General features: G+C 38.6%; 1 protein-coding gene across 3 annotated transcripts in view; it reads right to left on the bottom strand.

Moving 5' to 3' along the window:
- AKT3 (AKT serine/threonine kinase 3) overlaps positions 1 to 20983 on the bottom strand; it is a 325616-nt gene that overhangs the window by 269150 nt on the left and 35483 nt on the right. The window contains exon 3 of one of the 3 annotated variants that reach the window (XM_064276763.1): positions 766 to 871. The exons of the other annotated variants lie outside the window; for them this stretch is intronic. Within the exon in view, the coding sequence (XP_064132833.1) occupies positions 766 to 829 (64 nt within the window). The 5' untranslated portion in view covers positions 830 to 871. The remainder of the gene's footprint in view (positions 1 to 765; positions 872 to 20983) is intronic. 3 annotated transcript variants of the gene reach the window in all.

The raw sequence follows: 20983 nt of genomic DNA on the forward strand, positions 1-20983 counted from the left end.
ACCTCTGACCGGATAATTCTGAGCCTTAAATATCATCAAGAGTAGTTTAGATTTGCTTCTACACGAGACACAAAAACCAGTGGGGGTTTTCATCCTGGGGTCTGAATTCCGTTTTACCAGCATCCTGAGAAACACACTGGCATAAGGCTACCTACCCTCAGTCTGCTCAGAAAGAGTTATTCAAGCACAGCACGGACCACAAGTATGCTTTCGTCTCCTGAAAATCTGTTTCCTCTTTCTCCTCATCCCTGAATTTAAAACCCCAGAATATACAAATTGAGTCATGCCATCATCTTCCCCCATGACCTCTACTTGAAAGAAAAAAAAAAATCCTAATTTTTCAACTTTTAAGTTTATCATTAAAGAGTATAACAGTTACAATATGCAATAAAGAACAGCAACCTTCAAAAGCAAGACACTAAGTTTGAGTGTTCCACTACAGATGTGTCAGAGATGGAGTCCCTACCCCTGGCTGTGTAGGAGCAATCCTGACAGCCTGGCCTTCGCTTTGATTCCGGAAACCCCAATATCTTTACTAAATCCTCTTTCTGCTTAAATTAGCAAAATTTACTACCGTCTTAATTTTTACTAACAATGAAGAAGTCTGAGTCTAACAGGTATGCAATAAGCAAATCATAGTAAACCAGTCAATCATGAACCCTGAAGTTAATAAAAGCACTGGGCGCAGAGATGGCAAGAGTGATTAGAAGCTACTGAACCAGCAATGCTGGTGGAGGGCTGCATTCTTCAGCCCTTGCAACTCACCCACAGGTCTCCTGTTCTGCCCTTCCATCCACGCAGTGTCATGAGAGGAGCAGGCAGTTCTCATCACACAGTTAGCCCTGCTACTGCAATGCTAAAGAAATAAAAGCTGCAAAGAAAAGGAAATTAAGGAAGGCAAAAGAACAAAAGAAATCCACGTAAGAATCCACTTGAGAAAACTTACAGCATAATGTAACACGTACAGAAGCACGTAATACAAATAAAAATAGAATGTATAAATTCAGGATTCAGAGACATGGAATAAAAGCACTGTAAAAAAAGGATTAGTTTAATACAGGAAATCTTTGCACTAGAGTGGCTGAAAGCAGCCGCGGTGGTGCAATGGTTAAGCACTCAGCTGCTGATCAAATGGTAGGCAGTCTGAACCCACCAGCGGCTCCAAAGGAGAAAAGACCTGGAATTCTGCTCCTGTAAAGATTTCAACCTTGGAAATTCTATGGGACAGTTATACTCCGTCTTACAGGGTCACTGTGAGTCTGAATCAGCTCGAGGCCACATAACAACAACAAAGAGTGGCTGGTGTGGAAGAACTGCCAGCCATCATCTCCCCCATAAATAAGGACTTGTAGCTAAATAATGAAGACAGTAAGGTGGATTTATCTGTTTCAAATCCAGTTAGACACTGTAGAACCTAACTAACCTAACTGCTAATTAAGACAATACTTAAGCGAGAAACTAAACCAATCAACAAAAATTCTGCTCTAGAACAAGTCTAAAGTAAATGGATTGATTCTCTAAAATTCCAGGTTTTAGAAACAGAGCAGAATCACAGGGTGTTGAGGTTATTTGTTTTTATTTTTATCAATGTTACACATGCATATACATGTAGTTTTTAAACATCTACTGGATGTACAAGGTCTGTCAAGAAAAACTAGTCTCTGGGGCCGCTCACCAACATGTCCTTTCCCCAAAAGCTTTCTTTAGTTAGTTGTTTCGGAATTTATCTCCACATTTCTAAGTAACGTGTGTTTGCATTGCTCCTTCTTAAATGTCTGGGTTGGGCTACTGTCTAATGGCTGACCACTGAGTAATTTTAAGATTTAGTTCTCTTCCTAGTTCTTCTACCCTCCACGCTTTCCATCCCCATCATGTCAATACAGTTTTATCCTAGTTTTAGTTAGATCAGTATTTAGGGTGTTTATGATGCTGACTAGGTCCCTAGATGGCACAAATGGTTAAGCAAGCAACTAAAAACCTAAAGGTTGGCGGTTCGAACTCACCTGGTGGCACCACCAGAAGAAAGGCCTGACAATATGCTTCCACAATAATCTGAAGAAAACTCAATGAAGCAGTTCTACTCTAACACATGGGATCGCCATGAGTCAGAATCAACTCAACAGCAAGGGGTTTTTGTTTTATTACTATGACTACATAGGGTATTCACAGTTGAGCCAAGTAATAAAAAATAATTACCTTTCTCTTTCTGCATAGCATTTTGCTTTCCTTGGAATTAATAACTGGTTTCTCACTTGTTTAGTTTTCTATACACTTATTTATATTTACTTATTTACTATATATATACTTATCGCTCATCCACCTGACTCCAGTCTGACAAATCTCCTTTGAATATATTCACTTATATCAGGTTCCTACCAATTTCATCTTCTTGAAGAATTCTCTCCCTGTGTCTTCTAACTTGCTCCAGGCTGGACTAGTTTCCCTGGACGGGTGCACAGCTATCATTCTAGGTATTCCTTTCACCCCTCTGCTGGGTCTAAACTCTTTCCTCTCTCCCAGGTCTTCTTTCTTGCTATGCTCCCTTGTTTTGATGGAAAACATCCCCAACTTCCTGAGGAAGGGTTTGTGGGAGATAAATTCCTTGAGATCTTATCGCTCTGAAAACATCTTTATTCTACCCTTACACTTGGTTAACAGTTTAGTTAGATAAGTTTGGGTATCATTTTTTTTTTTTTTTTTCAGAATTTTGAAGGCACTGCTGCTCCATTGTCTTCCTGCTTCTATTGTTGTTGAGAAGTCTAAAGTTGTCCTGATCCCTGACCCCTTTCTTTACTTGTGCTCTAGGTTCATGAATTCCATAGTGATGTGCTGTACTGGGGCTCCTTTCAGTCTGAAAAAAATTCGTGTCCTTCAGTTCTGGAATATTTTCTTGATTTAGTTCATTAATGATTTTTCCCCTCTATTCTTTCTGATTTCTTTCTGGAAGTCTATAATTCTGATGTTGGAAACTTCTGAACCTGTCTTCTAATTGTCTTAGCTTTTTCTCTCCTATTTTCAATACCTTTCTTTTTACTCTACTTTCTGGAAAATTTCTCTACTTTATCTTCTAACCCCTCCAAAAAATTGTTGATTCCTCTTTTCAAAATGCATTTATGAAATATTCAGTTTGGTCAGAATAATTCAGCATAGCATATCTTATAAGTTCTGGCATAGACAGATTTCTTGATAGTTCTCACCGTAATAATATTAACTAAAGAAAAGGAGTTATGACACAAGAAACTCCTTAAACTAGGTATTTTTTAATTCATTCAACATTTATTTAATAACCACCTATGTAATACAGGCGCATGTCACTGAGGAGGAACAGAATGATGACGGCTAAGGCTTACTGAATAACTATGCTACGCCAAGTATTTTACCTGCATTATCTTACTAAATACGACAAGATAAGAAGATACATAACTTGTCCAGGATCACATAGCTGATAAATGGTATGGACAATCTAGGTTTGTCTGACTTCAGAGTCCAGGTTTTTAAGCACTTTGTCAAACTGCCATGTGTTCGCCAAAACCATTTCCTCTTCTTCCTAGAAACATGCTTCCCCGTTTCCCACACAGTTAAAAATGGCTACATGACCGAGTTCTAGCTAATCAAATGTGAGAAATGAGATGTGCCACTCTCAGGTCTGGTCCACTCAAAAAACTTCCCACTTGTGCTCTTCCATGCTCTTTCTCTTCCCAACTTCATGTGGATGAACATGGTGCTGAAAACAGTGGAGTCACAAGACAGAAGAGTCTATTAGTCAGGAATACTGTACTTGTTTTAGACTTTACTGAGAAAGAAACAAAATTCCGTTCTACTAATCCACTGAGATTTGGAGGTTTATCTCTTGCAGCCATCAACCTCTATACTATATTGCCTCAAGAAACTTAAAATCTTAGCAGTGATAAGCTACATCTACAAATATCTATTATAATCTATATGAGTATCATATATAACAAGAGTAGTACGAAGTCCTGTCTACAGAGAAAAGTTTTATGCACAGAAAAAGTCAACAGCATTTTCAGCTGGAGAGATTATGGCGTAAGCAGCATTTAATGTGAACTTTGCCGATGGGTAAGATTTAGGTAATTAAACAGCTGGCAAAAAAAGGAGGCGCATTCCAAGTAGAAGGAATGACATTATACAACATGAGGTGGTCGTGGTGGTGGCGGTGGTTGTGTGCCGTAGAGTCGATTCTGACTCATAGGGACCCTACAGATCAAAAAAAAAAAAAAATAGAAGCTATAAAATCAAGAGCATTATAGGAAATGGTGAGTAGTAGTATCATTTGGGGATCCCTGGTGCAATGGTTAAGAGCTTGGATGCTAACCAAAAGGTCAGCAGTTCAAATCTACCAGCTGCCCCTTGCAAACGCTATGGGGCAGTTCCACTCTATCTTATAGGGTCATCATAAGTTGGAATCAACTGGAGGGCAACGGTTTTTTGTTTTTTTAATTTGGTTTCCCTCAATAGGGAGGAGAGGAAGAAAAACATTCTGCCACTGGGCAGGATAAGAACAAACTGTGCCCCTCCAGGCTTCATCCAGTAGCTTTGAGCCAAATGAATCAACATGTTTATCTGCTCATACGGCTGAGCTCATTCTAAACTGTTACGTACTTGAAAGGAAATTCACTTTTTTTTTTTAGAAAAAGGAACTAGTAAAACTTAGGAAGATTTTTTTTTCTTTTTTAGCAAATTTAGGTAGGTACTTTGTTTATGAAGACCAAAAATTAATAGAATAAATCTTTGATCATGTTAAAGTGTTTATTACACAACTGAGGAAGATTTAAGGAAACTCAGGTTCTAAAACATTTGCTAGAAGGGTCAAGGCCAGTCTGATGTCTTAGTTCGGCTAGCAGTTTTAGAAAGTTGCTTCCTGTGCTAGGCAATGTCCACTGTTCTTGCACAAACAATAATACCAGTCATTTATGCAACCACCTTGATTATTCTTTCCTTTTAAATCCATTGTTTGGTAATAGCAAAGGCTATAATCCTAACTCTAACAGGCATTTTGAGCTTTTATTTTCCATTATGTTTCTATCATTTATTATTTATGGGGAAACAATGTTAATTTATTCATTCATTCAAAAAATGTGCCCTGAATGCCAATTATGTACCAGACATTACAGAAACAAGTCAGCCAAAGGGATGTGGTCACTGCCCTCCCAGAGTTTTCAGTCGTTTCGAAGAAAGATATCACAAAATTTTATGTGTGTATAATCCAGACTGCAAAAAGGGAAAAAGACCACATAACCAAATAACATAATCTAGCCTGGGGGTCAGGGAAGGATTCCTTTGGCTGTGACATTTAAGATTAGCTTTATGAACATTACAGTGTGATTTAAAACACACACATTCCATATCATCCTAGCAGAATGATGTCCATAACTATGGTGGGGGGCAGGGAAGGTAGAAGGGTCAAGGGTGAATCCACATGACTGAAAATAAAAAGGTGATGGCATCAGGTGAACGGTAGCATCAGATCACTTATCTCTACAGCAAGAAAAGTGGTGGCCACTCCTGGTATATTTCCACCAGGAGATTTCATATCTGGAACTATTTTCCAATGATAAAGCCAAACATCAACTATCAGTCCAGTAATCTCCAATTACCTCAAGTCCTCCGAAAATACTAAGCTGAATTTATAACACTAAATGTATCCCAAGTCATGTAACACAGGTCTCAAAAAGATAACTTCAGTTTCACAGATCACAGGATCCTATAATATTAGAGTAAAATAATTTTTTAGAAATCATCTTGTCATAAAACATTTTCATTTAACAATTCAGGAATATGAGACTCAAAGTGGGTAAGTAAATACAATGTCATACATCTATCTGGTTAGTAGAACAGGAGGCTAGCTAGACCCTGGACCTCCTGAGTCCCATTTCCTATGCTTTTTCCACAGCATTACAACATCAAATCTATACAATGACAAGGAACACACACGTTGCAAATAAATAAGGCAGACTTAAAGAGAAAAAATTCCACTTAAAAAATTTTATACATCTTCAACTGGTCTGCACTTGCCTTAAATTCTAGAAAACAATGTCCCCTTCTTGCTATATGCCATAGAAGGGTGACTGTGAAGGAAACTATCATTTATTGGGTGCTTTTTTTTTTTTTTTTTTTTTTTTACCTACTTTGGAACTCCAGTGACACAGTGGCTAAGGGCTCAGCTGCTAACCAAAAGGTCTGCAGTTCAAATCCACCAGGTGCTCCGTGGAAATGCTATCAGGCAGTTCTACTCTGACTTGTAGGGTCGCTACGAGTCGAAATCAACTCAACCGCAACGGGTTTGGTCTTGGTTTTACCTACTTTAATCTCATTTAATCATCACAACTACCTTCTGAGTTAGATAATCTCATTTTACTGAGGCTCAGAACATTAAATAATTTACCCAAGGTCACACAGGAGAAAAATGGCGAGGCAGAAGGGCAATGTGACACATCAACCCTTAAAACAGATACATTCTCTTTTCTTACCAGTAAAGACCTATTTGCTTTTGATTGGAGAAGTGGACACTAAGGAAAGTATAGATAAGAGGAGCTTTAAATATTTCTACCTAGAAATATCTGATAAAAACAAAACTTTTTACTTATATTCTTGATATTATTTAATTTCCTACAGCATTTTGTTCTATTATCTTCTCTCCCTTGCCTTTAAATCTTACCCCACCACTTCTACAGCTCATTCCTAAGGCAGCAAGCAAGCATACTTATCTCCCCATTCTAAAAAATTCACTTATCTTGCTACTCATTCGACCTAAAATCCTCTCTATTCCCCTTCACCACATGAAGCTTCTTGGAAGTCTACCTTCTCATTTCCCATTCACTCTCTATCTCTCAACTTCATGGCAACAAATATGGCTGTCAACCCCTTAACACAGTCACCAATGACCTCCTCTCTTTGTTACTCATCATACTTCCCCTTCTGTTTAAATTCTGTTCCTTCTTCTAGATGATTTAAATTCTGTCAGTCTTTACAGAAGAGTAGGATAGTGGGAACCCAGGCAGATCTAGGTGTGAATCCTGGCTCTGACACTTACTATACTTTTCTGAGCTGGTTGACTCATGCGTTGGTCATCTTCCTAAGGAGTAAGCTACTTGAGGGCAGGTGTTAGTTTCATTCTTTATATGCCTGAGACTGGAATACCCTAGTACATAGCAAAAAACCCACAGTCACTGAGTTGATTCTGACTCATAGCGGCCCCGTAAGACAGAGTACAATTGCCCTATAGAGTTTCCAAGGAGCACCTGGTGGATTTGAACTGCTGACCTTTTGGTTCACATTCGTTAGCAGTTAACCACTATGCCACTAGGGTTTCCTAGTACATAGTAGACTCTCAGTACATATTTGCGGGACATAGGGAAGGAAGAAAGGAGGGGTGGAGAGGAGGGAAAAAAAAATACAGTGAACAGTTTCACTCATCTTTCGATTCCTAAATACAAAGCAGAAAAGTTGAACATGATAGAACCTCAATTAACATTTGGTAAATCTAACACAATGCATAATACAATGCTGCCTATTTAGTGGAGGTTTTTTGTTGTTGTTTTAGGAAGAGGTATGGTTTTGTTTTGTTGAATTTCACTGAAGAGTTACATTTAAAATTCTGAAATTATTCTTTTGCCTTAAAGCTCTGGTTGCAAAAACCATATTACAGATAAAAATATTGTTAACTATAAAGTTGTAGCGGCTGACTTATTAAAAACTCCATCATTTTAGAAACTACCATTGAATGAAATACTAAGACACTTTAACCTTCTTCAGTCTCCAGATGGAGATGGGGCTGGGGAGAGGGAACACAGGGAAGCTGGGGTCCACGTGAAATGAGGTGGAAATAGAAGAAACAACAATGACATTCTGGAGATGGGGTGGTGAGTAAGTTCCATACATTTCCTAAAATTAACTCATAGGTCTATGAAGAAACTGTCATAAATAAGTTAGGTCAGGTCTTAAAAGGCTTTCTATAAAGTCTTAATTCTGTTAAGGGAAAAGATATTCTTAAATTTAAAAACAAAGTAAACAAATCGCTTTAAATAAATGTTCATTTATTATATCTCAAGGAAAACCTATTTAGTACTTATCAAAGACTGAAACGGAAAATATTTCTTTCCAATTAAAAGAGGATGAACACAATTCTTGGGAGGGAAAATTAAAATCACCAAATTCAATTTTATATAAAGTCCACTCTTCTATTTTTAGCTCCTATTCTCTGTCTATGGGTCACTATGAGTCGGAATCGACTCGACAGCACTGGGGTTTTTTTTTGTTTTTTTTTTATTCTCTGCCTTATTTCCAAGTTTCTATTCACTTTACTTGCCTTCAAATATCAGTATTCTCTAGGGTTCTATCCTCATCCTTCTCCTAAGTGTGTTCACTGAACAATTTCATCTACACCAGTCGGTAGCTAGAAGCATACTCTTTAGGAACCAGCTCCGCCTGTGTTTGAATCCTAACTCTACTGCTTACCAGGTATGTGACCTGAGGCAAGTTACTTAAACACACTGTCCCTCAGTTTACTCATCTGTAAAACAAGGATAAAATTGTATCTACTTTACAGGTTGTTGTGAGGCCGAGTCAATATATGTCAAATGATTAGAATGCTAGCTGGCACACAGTAAGTGGTCTAAAAGTGTTGGCTATAGAATGACCATGTAATTCATCATTCAATCCAGAACACTTCTGAGGTTGAAAGAAGAGACTGTGTGTGTGGGTGGGTGGGTGTGTGCACTCATGCGCATCTGCACATGCACGTATGTAGCAGTGATTACCTGTTTTGTTTACTTTTTTGTTTGTTTTTTTTGCTATTACTGAAACTGACCCACAGACAGTTGCTCCATTTTTGTGAACGCCTAGAAATAGGTACCGTGTTTTACTTATAAAAAAGAAAAAGGCTTCTATAGCATCTTTATGAAACTATACACGAAGAAGCTGATGAAACGCATGTATAGAAGACTCAAAGGCTGATTCTTTCCTAAGGAATTCGATTTCAACACAAGGATTTCATTGGACTATGTGGTTTGTTACACAACGAATATATACATATGCATACAAACACACACACATACATAAGACTGGGAAGATAGGTGCCAAAATTTTATGGAAAACTGATATTAGGTGGTAAAATCATGAGTGATTGTTATTTTCATTTTAATTTTGAACAGGCAGTTCTACATTTTATTAACAATCTATTTTTTTTAATACTCATAATACACACATGGAGACTACTGAGGTTCTCAAATCATAAAAATCTAGAAACCTACCATACACCTGTCCTCCCAAGGCTTTGGGTTCCTTGCAGATGATTGAGGGGAACTTATATGGCCCTGATTCTCCTTTCTCTTCCCCTCCCTCCTCCATTCCTTTCCCCAGGCCTAGGCAGCACAGCTCTGGCAAGCTCCAAAGAGCCTGGATTGGGGATAGGTGGGAGAGTAAAGAACTTGTCCTTTTCTGCACATCTGAACCACTTCCTTCACAGAGACCCATGCAAATGGCTTATATATGATGAGAGACCCATATTCCAAAGTTATAGTAACCCAATATAGCAGCCAATTTTAAAAAGCTTGCCTATTATCAGCAGTTAAAAAGATAACACAAACCAAGCAATGAAAATTTCACCACTTTTCGAATCAGTGTAACAGATGTCCTCTGAATACTCTGTCTTTCTCACAAGTGTTAAACTATTTCAATATTTTAGACATTCTGTAAATAATGTATCTGACAGGTTGTAATGAAATGTCGATTAATATATATGCAAGCATTCCAATTTTTTAAATCAAATACAAAATAAGAATTTCCTAGGTAATATTTTCTAAAATTTATATTTTTTTGCCTCTTCCATACTATGTAAATTTAACCTCACTTAAATTTCCTAAGCAAACTGTTCATTCGTTTCTAACCTGTAAAATGCCATGCTGAGAACAAATGACTATTAACAGAAAATAACAGCTAGTATCTTGAGTTTGTTTTCAAAAGCAAGATAAAGGGTATGGAATAGGGAGGCACAAGAGGATTGGAAAGAATACATTTTCTGAATTCCATGATTATTAGATAGGTGGATTTGCAAATTACATTTCCATAGTTCAAAATCAGGCTTAGTGTAAGTTTAAGCTCAGATTTAGTATCTTTACTAATAATTTCAGGAACAGCATGAAGAGACTTCTATATGCTACCTGAGCTAATCTTGCTTCTCACTGTGAGAAATTAAGCCATCCAGTTAAGTCATCTGCTCCAAATCCTCATCACCCTCCAGGACCATCACCTCCCTTCTTGAACCAATCGTGATGAATTTGGCTCTGACGGCCCCTCTCCATTCTTTTCTCACTATCACCCTCAACAGCTTAGCACTTAAATCACAATTTATTAGACCACTGGATTTATGGTTCCTTTCCCATATCTTAACTGCTAATTTTTATCTTCATTGCAGATCTGGTATTTAAGCTTCACTCACTCTCCCCTTATTCCCTAGAAATCTGGGTCCCACACCCCAAACATTACAGAAACTGAATTCACAATGACATTCTTTTATTGTCAAATCCAATAAGTTTTTTCCATCTTTGTTTCCTTTATGTAATCTGTTACGTGCAACACTATTACCCTCCTGTAAAACTGCCACTCCTTGATTCTAACGACTCTACTATTTGAGCTCTCTTCCTTGGTAAAGATTCCTTTTGCACTGCCCTGAAGAGGTCTCCTTTCCCTCTCATCCCCAAACTGTTAGTAGACTGTTTCTTGGGCTCATTCTTCAGCCCACTGTTCATCTTTTTCTGAAAAAAACATATCTACCTTTAAAATTTCTCCTGCATCGTATGATTATACACACACACACACGAATAAATCTTCCAGAGTTCCATTCTCAGATTTATAACTGCTGAATAACCATTTCTATCATCACTCCTCACATCAGGGCCACTCCTGAATTTTGAGGAAACAGCATCACTAGTCTAAAACTAAGACATGGACAATCAGAGCTCTGAGCATTTTTGTCTATCCTCTTTGACTAGGGAATACTCTTCTTCTGATCCTCACCTAAAAAAAAATTCTACCAGATCGAAATAACACTCCTCTATAAGTCTTTTCTGTCACACACCTACAGCCCAAGGCAAATGAATTCCTAGTTCTCTCTTCTATACAACCATGAGACTAAGTAGATACCTCATTATAGCGCTGCTATGATTTTATGTAGTACAAATTCCTGTTTTTCCTAATAACAATGTTTCAGGAGCAAGAGCCATTCTTTTTGTTTCTCTGGTTGCTAACACATGGTGAAAAAAAAAAAAAAACACATGGTAGGCACTAGATAAACAGATATGAGAAAGAATGTGTGAAACGCTCAGGTCAGAATGCTTAGGACACTTCATATACTTGGGCTGCTTTGCACATGCCAAGGTTCCAAGCGACAGCTTTCTGAACACTGAAAGAATTTACTGACTATACTAGTTACTGGGCACTAAAGGCTCCCGGCTGTGAAGATTCTTCTACTTTTGTATGTATATGTGTCTTTTCTTCTCAACTGGATAAGTACTTGAGAGCTACAGTTTAAAAGGTTAAATATCTTGTACAATGATTCCTTGCACTTAGCACGCAAGGAAAGTGACAAGTAGACTGTTTGATGAGCCTTCACTGTTAGGAATTCTAAAAACTGATCAGCAGATGTTACCTTATTATTATAAAATAATAATTATTATTATTTTAAATTAATTCATAGTTTTTCAAAATGACTCATTAAAAAAAATAAGCATTCAGGGGCAGGGGTTTGGGGACCATGGTTTCAGGGGACATCTAGGTCAACTGGCATAATAAAACCTACTAAGAAAATATTCTGCATCCCACTTTGGCGAGTGGCATCTGAGGTCTTAAACGCTAGCAAGCGGCCATCTAAGATGCATCAATTGGTCTCAACCCACCTGGAGCAAAGAAGAATGAAGAACACCAAAGACACAAGGTAATTACGAGCCCAAGAGACAGGAAGGGCCACATAAATCAGACACTACCTCAGCCTGAGACCGGAAGAACTAGATGGTACCCAGCTATAACCAGTGACTGCCCTGACAGGGAACAAAACAGAGAACCCCTGAGGGAGCAGGAGAACAGTGGGATACAGACCTCAAATTCTTGTAAAAAGATCAGATGTAACTGTCTGACTGAGCCTATAGGGACCCCAGAAGTCATGGTCCCCAGATCTTCTGTTAGCCCAAGACAGGAACCATTCCCAAAGCCAACTCTTCAGACAGGGACTAGACTGGACTATAAGACAGAAAATGACACTGATGAGGAATGAGCTTCTTGGCTCAAGTAGACACATGACACTATGTAGGCAGCTCCTGTCTGAAGGAAAGATGAGAAGGCAGAGGGGGACAGAAGTTGGCTGAATGGGCACGGAAACAGAGGGTGGAGAGAAGTGTGCTGTCTCATTAGGGGGAGAGCAACCAGGAGTATACAGCCAGGTGTATGTAAATTTTTGTATGACAGACTGACTTGATTTGTAAACTGTCGCTTAAAAAGCACAGTTAAAAGAAAAAAGGATTCGAAAACCACTGGAGTAAATGAAAAAGAAAAAGAAAAAGGATTCATGGAACTCAATAAATGTCTCCAAATCCACAGTTCAAATAGTATATTGATTTTTAAAAAGGAAAATCAACTGTGCATTCTTTTAGGGTGGTACAGCTTCTTCCCTTACAAATATGGATCCAACTACACATGGCCACTAAAAGGCAATTTCCCTACAACTGACAATGTAATAACAGATTCAGGCAAGAATCTGCAACAGAGGTTTTAAAACCAAAGTGAAAGGGTGTTAGGAACTACCACCCCCACAGATTTATAAATGGGAAAATGTACCTTCACAGTGTACAGATCTAGTAGTCACTCCTTGATCCAACATACATCATCATCTATGTAGTATTCTCCCCCCAAAAAGGTTCAACCGAAATCTAACACTGAGGAAAACTCGGACAAATCCAGAATGTGGGATAGTCTACAAGAAAACTGGCATAAAGTTCCCCCTTAAAAATGAGAATAAATATCACGAAAAGCAGAACAAATGTCAGATTTTTATTATTCTAGAAAAGAAAAGTCAGGAAAGGTGTGCATCAGGGTTGCATTTTTTCACCATACCTACTTAATCTGTATGCTGAACAAATAATACGAGAAGCTGCGCTATATGAAGAAGAACGGGGCATCAGGATTGGAGGAAGACTCATTAACAGCCTGCTTTACGCAGATGACACAACCTTGCTTGCTGAAAGTGAAAAGGACTTGAAGCACTTACTAATGAAGATCAAAGACCACAGCCTTCAGTATGGATTACACCTCAACATAAAGAAAACAAAAATCCTCACAACTGGACCAATGAGCAACATCATGATAAATGGAGAAAAGACTGAAGTTGTCAAGGATTTCATTTTACTTGGATCCACAATCAACAGCCATGGAAGCAGCAGTCAAGAAATCAAAAGACATATTGCATTGGGTAAATCTGCTGCAAAGGACCTCTTCAAAGTGTCGAAGAGCAAACATGTCACCCTGAAGACTAAAGTGCGCCTGACCCAAGCCATGGTATTTTCAATCACATCATATGCATGTGAAAGCTGGACAATGAATAAGGAAGACCGAAGAAGAGTTGACACCTTTGAATCGTGGTGTTGGCGGAGAATACTGAATATACCCTGGACTGCCAGAAGAACGAACAAGTCTGTCTTGGAAGAAGTGCAGCCAGAATGCTCCTTAGAGGCAAGGATGGCGAGACTGCGCCTTACATACTTTGGACATGTTGTCAGGAGGGATCAGTCCCTGGAGAAGGACATCATGCTTGGCAGGGTACAGGGTCAGCGGAAAAGAGGAAGACCCTCAACAAGGTGGATAGACACAGTGGCTGCAACAATGAGCTCAGGCATAACAACGATCGTAAGGATGGCGCAGGACAGGGCAGTGTTTCGTTCTGTTGTGTATAGGGTCGCTATGAGTCGGAACTAACTCGATGGCACCCAGCAACAACAACAACAACAGAAAAGAAAAACAAACTAAAAAGAGGTAGCAACCAAATATACTGTATGAATCCTGACTGTATTCTAGATTAAAAAAAAATTATATAACATTTTTTGACTATCATATTACGTGTGATTATACAATAACCTAACTTTTTTGGTGTGTTAAGGATATCGTGGCTATGAATACCTTATTCCTGGAAAATCATGCTGGAAGGACTTAGGGATGAAGCATCAACATATGCAATTTCCTTATAAATGGTTTAATCAAGAAGAAAGTATATGTAAAGCAAATGTAAATGTAAGGGTGCTTATGTGCTCCCCATGCTATACTTTCAGCTCTTCTATATATTTAAAGTTTTTCACAATAAAAAGTTAATCATGAAAGTAATTTCCCCTTCTTTCCATTCTCTTTAAAGATAATTGATAGGAGGTGAGTATACAGTCCTACTATAACTAAAATTATTCAAATACTTTTACAAAATAAGTTAACCTCTGAGAATATAAACTATGTAAACAAAAGTTCATTGACTAAAACAAGGCTAAACGATGAAGCTAAATTTAAAATAAGTACAAAAATTCTTGCACATCAAAAGTTCCCACACAGAACTCTGGAGGTCTTAGCAACAATTTTTGCTGGTCAGTTAACTCCTTTCTCCCATGTTTAGTAAAACATCAATTAATGAGAATTGTTGAGTTTATGTCTTCTTCCTAATGACATCTAGTTATTTCATGATTCTAACAGTTGATGAGCTTTGAAATCAGAGGACCCATTGTTCCCTCTGCATTAAATGTTCTCCCCAAACACCACTGCCTGCCATCTTTGCAGGGTTCTCTTCTCCTCAGCCTTCAAATCTCAGTTTAAATGTCACTTCATTAGTTATCTACCACTTCATAACGAGTTAGCATAAAACTTAGTGGCTTAAAAGAACAATAAGCCTTTACTATCTCTCAGTTTCTATGGGTCAGCAATTTTAGGAACAATGTGAAGAAAGGCATAGGAAAACTACCATACACACTCATGTTCAAAAAGGGGAAAAACAGGAGGGGCGCAGGAGTCACTGGTCCACAGCAATTCTGAAATCCAGCAGAACAGCAGGAATTCCTGGATTATGATTCAAGGCCTGGTTCTGCCCTCTGGGCTCTTGGTCTGCCTCCCGAGTCCTCCTCTCTTTTCCATGGAGGGTAGGTAGCCAGTGTTCGAAGCTGTGTAGTTTTCTCAGCACGCTTCCTGCCTGAGAAGCACAAGAGTCCAAAGACTGCTTTTCATTTTGTAATGTCTCTCTCCCTTTCAGTCCAAGTTGGCAGTCTTTCTGCCAATTCAATTCTCTTAAAAAAGAAAAAAAAAACTTTGTTGGTCTTCTGTAAATCTTATTATGGCTTGCTCCATTAGACAAAGACCACATCCACAAATCTCGAGATAAGCCCTTTTCTATCTTGGGCTTCTGCTGAGACGGCTGAGCGATAACTCTACCAGGGTTCTTAGAACCCTTACTGTTTGAATGAACAGTTCTACGAGGCAATGCCTTGGATCTTTCTGAGGTCTTAAAAGATTTTAAAGTCACACCTGAGTGTGCCCTGGATCTTTTCCCAGAATCCATTTTGTAATTTTAGCATCACTGGTCATATGTAGAGGATAGGAATTTTCAAAACCAATAGTTCCTTACTTGTGTTTCACAGTACTTCTTTTAGTTTATGTCTCTTTTTGCGGTAACAAGGAGAAACCAGGCAGTAACTTCATCATTCCGCTTGAAATAGGACATGGCCAAGATTGAGGAGTAATCTGACGCTTCCGGTGAACCCTCTTACAACAAAGACCCAAAAAAAGAAGTGAAATGATTGTATTTATCACAAGCCAGGAGCCCTGAACATCAAACACAAAGTTAGAAAATGGACTGAGCAGCAGTGGGAGGGAGAGATGGTTCAGAAACGGAGAGGAGTTGCCGGACCTAACAGCTGGGAACCCTCAGGCTGCAGTGGACTGGTGATAGTGTTTGGCAGCAGTTTCCTCAGGAAGAAACAGCTGCACAGTCTACTCACACCTCCAGAACCAGAGAAGAATGGCGCTCTTGGCAAAAGCTAAATACTTGCATATATTTCACCATGCCCCCAGTCCCCAACCAGCTTCGGTGGCTGTCGATTTCCCTGGGCCTGGGATAGCCCCTACTGTGCACCCTGACCCATTCTCCCAGCCTTGGAGAAGGAAGAAATTCACGATTGGGAGATAAGATAATCTGCCAGCTCCACTAACCTGGGGAGCTCAGGACAGTAGCAGCTCTTGCCCAGGCATAAATGGTCTGTGGAGTTTGGTTACCTTTCCCCCCTGCATGGACCCGTGTGGGCCTATTTCAGGAAAATAGGCCATTGTTGGCATTATGCAACTGTTTCAGCTGTGCAGTGGAGAGGTGGGTGTTTGATGTTTGACATCACTTTGCCGATTAAACAGGGTCCTCACCTACCCACATCAGGGGCCTAAGGACTGGTAACTCCACTCAGGTCACCCAGCCATCCACGACAGGAGTCCAAAGATAACTGGTACCTCCTAGTCCTTACAACCAAGAGCACTGGGTGCCCATGGTCCATCTGCAGAGCCCAGCCACCTGTGCGCTCTAGGGAACAGGGACACGCTTTCCTCACAGACACTCAGAGGATGGCTGTCAGCCTCCCGCCGTGTTCAGAGCATGACCCCCTGCTGGAAGCTGATACCGGTAACTACACCAATCACCCCTGCCCCTCCAAGACTGTAGACAGAGCCTGTACCACAAACTTGATGACCGACTACCTGGACACCTGAGCTGAATCCATACAAGAAAAAGGAATGGACTCCTAGGCTCACATACCTGATAACAGCTCTACCCATCTGGTGACAGGACATTAGAACTTCAAAAGTGAAAATAATCAAGCTAGCTCATTCAAGCAACCAATCTGGGTGTATCAAAACAAAACAAAGCAAGAAGCTAGGATATACTAAACAAACATAAAATAAACTAATACAATAACTTATAGATGGCTCAGAGACAACAGTCAATACCAAAGCACATAAAGCAGCAGACCATGATCGCTTCAACAACCTCTTAAAACAAAGAGTCATGGGACATTCTGGATGAGGGTGTCTTCCTGGAATTACCAGGTGCAGAATACAAAACGATTAACATATAGAACTCTTCAAGACATCAGGAAGGAGATCAGGCAATATGCAGAAGAAGCCAAGGAACACACAGATAAAGCAGCTGAAGAACTTAAAAAGGTTATTCAAGAACTTAATGAACAATTTAATACACTGCAAGAATCCATAGAGAGACAGCAATCAAAAGATTAACAAAAAAAAATTACAGAAGTAGACAGCTCAATAGAAAGTCAGAGAAGCAGAATTGAGCAAGCAGAAGGCAGACCTGGTGAGACTGAAGATAAAGTACTTGGCACTAATATATTTGAAGAAAAATCAGATAAAAGAATTAAAAAAAATGAAGATACCTTAAGAATCATGTGGGACAGTATCAAGAAAAATAACCTACGACTGATTGGAATACCGGAAAAGAGAGGGATAACAGAAAATACAGAGAGAATTGTTGAAGACTTGTTGGCAGAAAACTTTCCTGATATCGTGAAAGATGAGAAGATATCCAAGATGCTCATCGAACTCCACATAAGGTAGATCTTAAAAGAAAGTCACCAACACATATTATAATCAAATTTGCAAAAACCAAAGATAAAGAGAGAATTTTAAGAGCAGCTAGAGATAAACGAAAAGTCACCTACAAAGGAGAGTCGATACGAATAAGCTTGGACTATTCGGCAGAAACCATGCAGACAAGAAGGCAATGGGATGACTTATACAAAGCACTGAAGGAAAAAAATTGCCAGCCAAGAATCATATATCCAGCAAAAATGTCTCTCAAATATGAAGGCGAAATTAGGACATTTCCAGATAAAGAGAAGTTTAGGGAGTTCGTAAAAACCAAACCAAAACTACAAGAAATACTAAAGGGAGTTCTTTGATTAGAAAATCAATAGTATCAGATGCCAGCCCAAGACTAGAAGACAGGACAGGGCAACCAGATGTCAACCCAGATAGGGAAACCACAAAAATAAATCAAGATTAAAAAAAATACTCAAAACAGGGAAACAGCGATGTAATTATGTAAAAGAAGACAACATTAAAACAATAGAGAGGGACTAAGAAATGCAGTCACAGATCTCTCACATGGAAAGAAAGACAAGGTGATATAAAGAAATAAAAGTTAGGTTTAAACACAGAAAAATAGAGGTAAATATTAAGGTAACCACAAAGGAGACTAACAATCCTACTCATCAAAATAAATAAATAGAGACTCAGCAGAAACAAATTAATAACAAAGGAGAGGAAAAGACAACATATAAACTACTCGGCACAAAAAATTAAGTGAGAAAAAGAAACTGTCAACAACACACAAAAAAAGACATCAAAATGACAGCACTAAACTTATACCTATCCATAATTACGTTGAATATAAATGGACTAAATGCACCAATAAACAGACAGAGAGTGGCAGAATGGATTAAAAAAGCACGATCTGTCTATATGCTGCCTACAAGAAACACACCTTAGACTTAGAGACACAAACAAACTAAAACTCTAAGGATGGAAAAAAATATACCAAACAAACAACAATCAAAAAAAGAGCAGAAGTGGCAGTATTCATTTCTGACAAAACAGACTTTAAAGTTAAATCCACCACAAAGGATAAGGAAAGACACTATACAATAATTAAAGGGACAATATACCAGGAGTATATAACCATATTAAATATTTATGCACCCAATGACAGGGCTGCAAGATACATAAAACAAACTCTAAGAGCATTGAAAAGTGAGAAAGACAGCTCCACAATTATAGTAGGAGGCTTCAACACACCACTTTCGGTGAAGGACACAACATCCAGAAAGAAGCTCAATAAAGACATGGAAGATCTAAATGGCACAATCAATCAACTTGACCTCACAGACATGTACAGAACACTCCACCCAACAGCAGCCAACTATACTTCCTTTTCCAACGCACATGAAACATTCTCTATAATAAACCACATATTAGCTCTTAAAGCAAGCTTTAGCAGAATCCAAAACATCGAAATATTACAAAGCATCTTCTCTGACCGTAAGGCCATAAAAGTAGAAATCAATAACAGAAAAAACAGGCAAAAGAAATCAAACACTTGGAAACTGAACAACACCTGCTCAAAAACAACTGGGTTATAGAAGACATCAAGGATAGAATAAAGAAATTCACAGAATCCAATGAAAATGAAAACACTTCCTATCAGAATCTCGGGGACACAGTGAAAGCAGTGCTCAGAAGTCAATTTCTATCAATAATTGCACACATACAAAGAGAAAGGGCCAAAATCAAAGAATTATCCCTACAACTTGAACAAATAGAAGGAGAACAACAAAAGAAACCCTCAGGCATCAAAAGGAAACAAATAATAAAAACTAGAACAGAACTAAATGAAATAGAGAACAGAAAAACAACTGAAAGAGTTAACAAGACCAAAAGCTGGCTCTTTGAAAAAAAATCAACGAAATTGATAAACCACTGGCCAAACTGACAAAAGAAAAACAAGAAAGGAAAAAAATAACCCGAATAAGAAATGAGATGGGTGCTATCACAACAGACCCAACTGAAATTAAAAGAATCCTATCAGACTACTATGAAAAATTGTGCTGTAACAAATTTGAAAACCCAGAAGAAATGGATAATTTCTAGAAACACACTACCTAGCTCAACTAACACAAACAAAGGTAGAACAATTAAATAGACCCATAAGAAAAGAAGAGATTGAAAAGGTAACCAAAAAACTCCCAGCAAAAAAAGCCCTGGCCCAGAAGGCTTCACTGCAGAGTTCTACCAAACTTTCAGAGAAGAGTTAACATCACTACTATTAAAGATATTTCAGAACATAGAAAAGGACGGAATACTCTCAAACTCATTCTATGAAGCCAGCATATCCCTGATACCAAAACCAAGTAAAGACACCACAAAAAAAGAAAATTACAGGCCTATCTCTCTCATGAACTTAGGTGCAAAAATCCTCAACAAAACTCTAGCCAATAGAATTTAACAACATATCAAAAAAACAATGCACCATGACCAAGTGGGATTCATACCAGGTATGCACAGATGGTTCAACATTAGAAAAACAATTAATGTAACCCATCACATAAATAAGACAAAAGACCTAGCTCATTAAGCACATTTTGGTATTTCCCATATTACTGCAGGTGACACAGCTGTTAAACTTCCTGACACTACAGAACAAGAATCCCCTTTCCTTAAGTATCCAATGACATTTTTCTTTCAGCCCTCACCACAGCCTCCTCAAAGTCCATCGAACTTCTACCACCAGTCTATGGAGGCTTTCACTAATGCTTCAACATCCTTCCAACTTGTACCCACTGCCAAGTTCTAAAGACAAGTCAGTATTTTATATTTTTGTTATGGCAAAATAAAACCACTCCTGATAGCAAAATCTGTATTGGTTATCTACTGCTTCATAACAAATTACCCTAAAAGTTAACAGCTTTAAGTACAACGAACATTAATTGCACAGTTTCTGAGGCAAGGGGTGGCTCAGATAGGTGGTTCTGGACCAGGGTCTCTCACGAGCTTGTAAGCAATATATTGGCTAAGGCTGTGGTCATCAGAAGGCCTGTCCTGGGCTGGAACATCTGCTTCCAAATGGCCTACTCACATGCTTAACAAGTTCATGATGGCTTCTGGCTTAGGATTACATATTCCTGGCGGGAAAGGAACCTAAAGATACCCTACCTTTACAACGCTCTGGGGGATGTTTTTCCAAGTTGTGCAGCCAGTTGAATCGCTTTTTAAACTAGCATATGAACAGCTTATTTTACATGTTTCGTATGACAAAATTTGAGCAATTCACAATTTCACTGAAATGTTATGAGTAACTTGCTGAAAACATTTTTATAACATGTTGAACTCAGCACTT

Source organism: Loxodonta africana, chromosome 25 (genome assembly GCF_030014295.1).
Source record: "Loxodonta africana isolate mLoxAfr1 chromosome 25, mLoxAfr1.hap2, whole genome shotgun sequence".
NCBI lineage: Eukaryota > Metazoa > Chordata > Mammalia > Proboscidea > Elephantidae > Loxodonta > Loxodonta africana.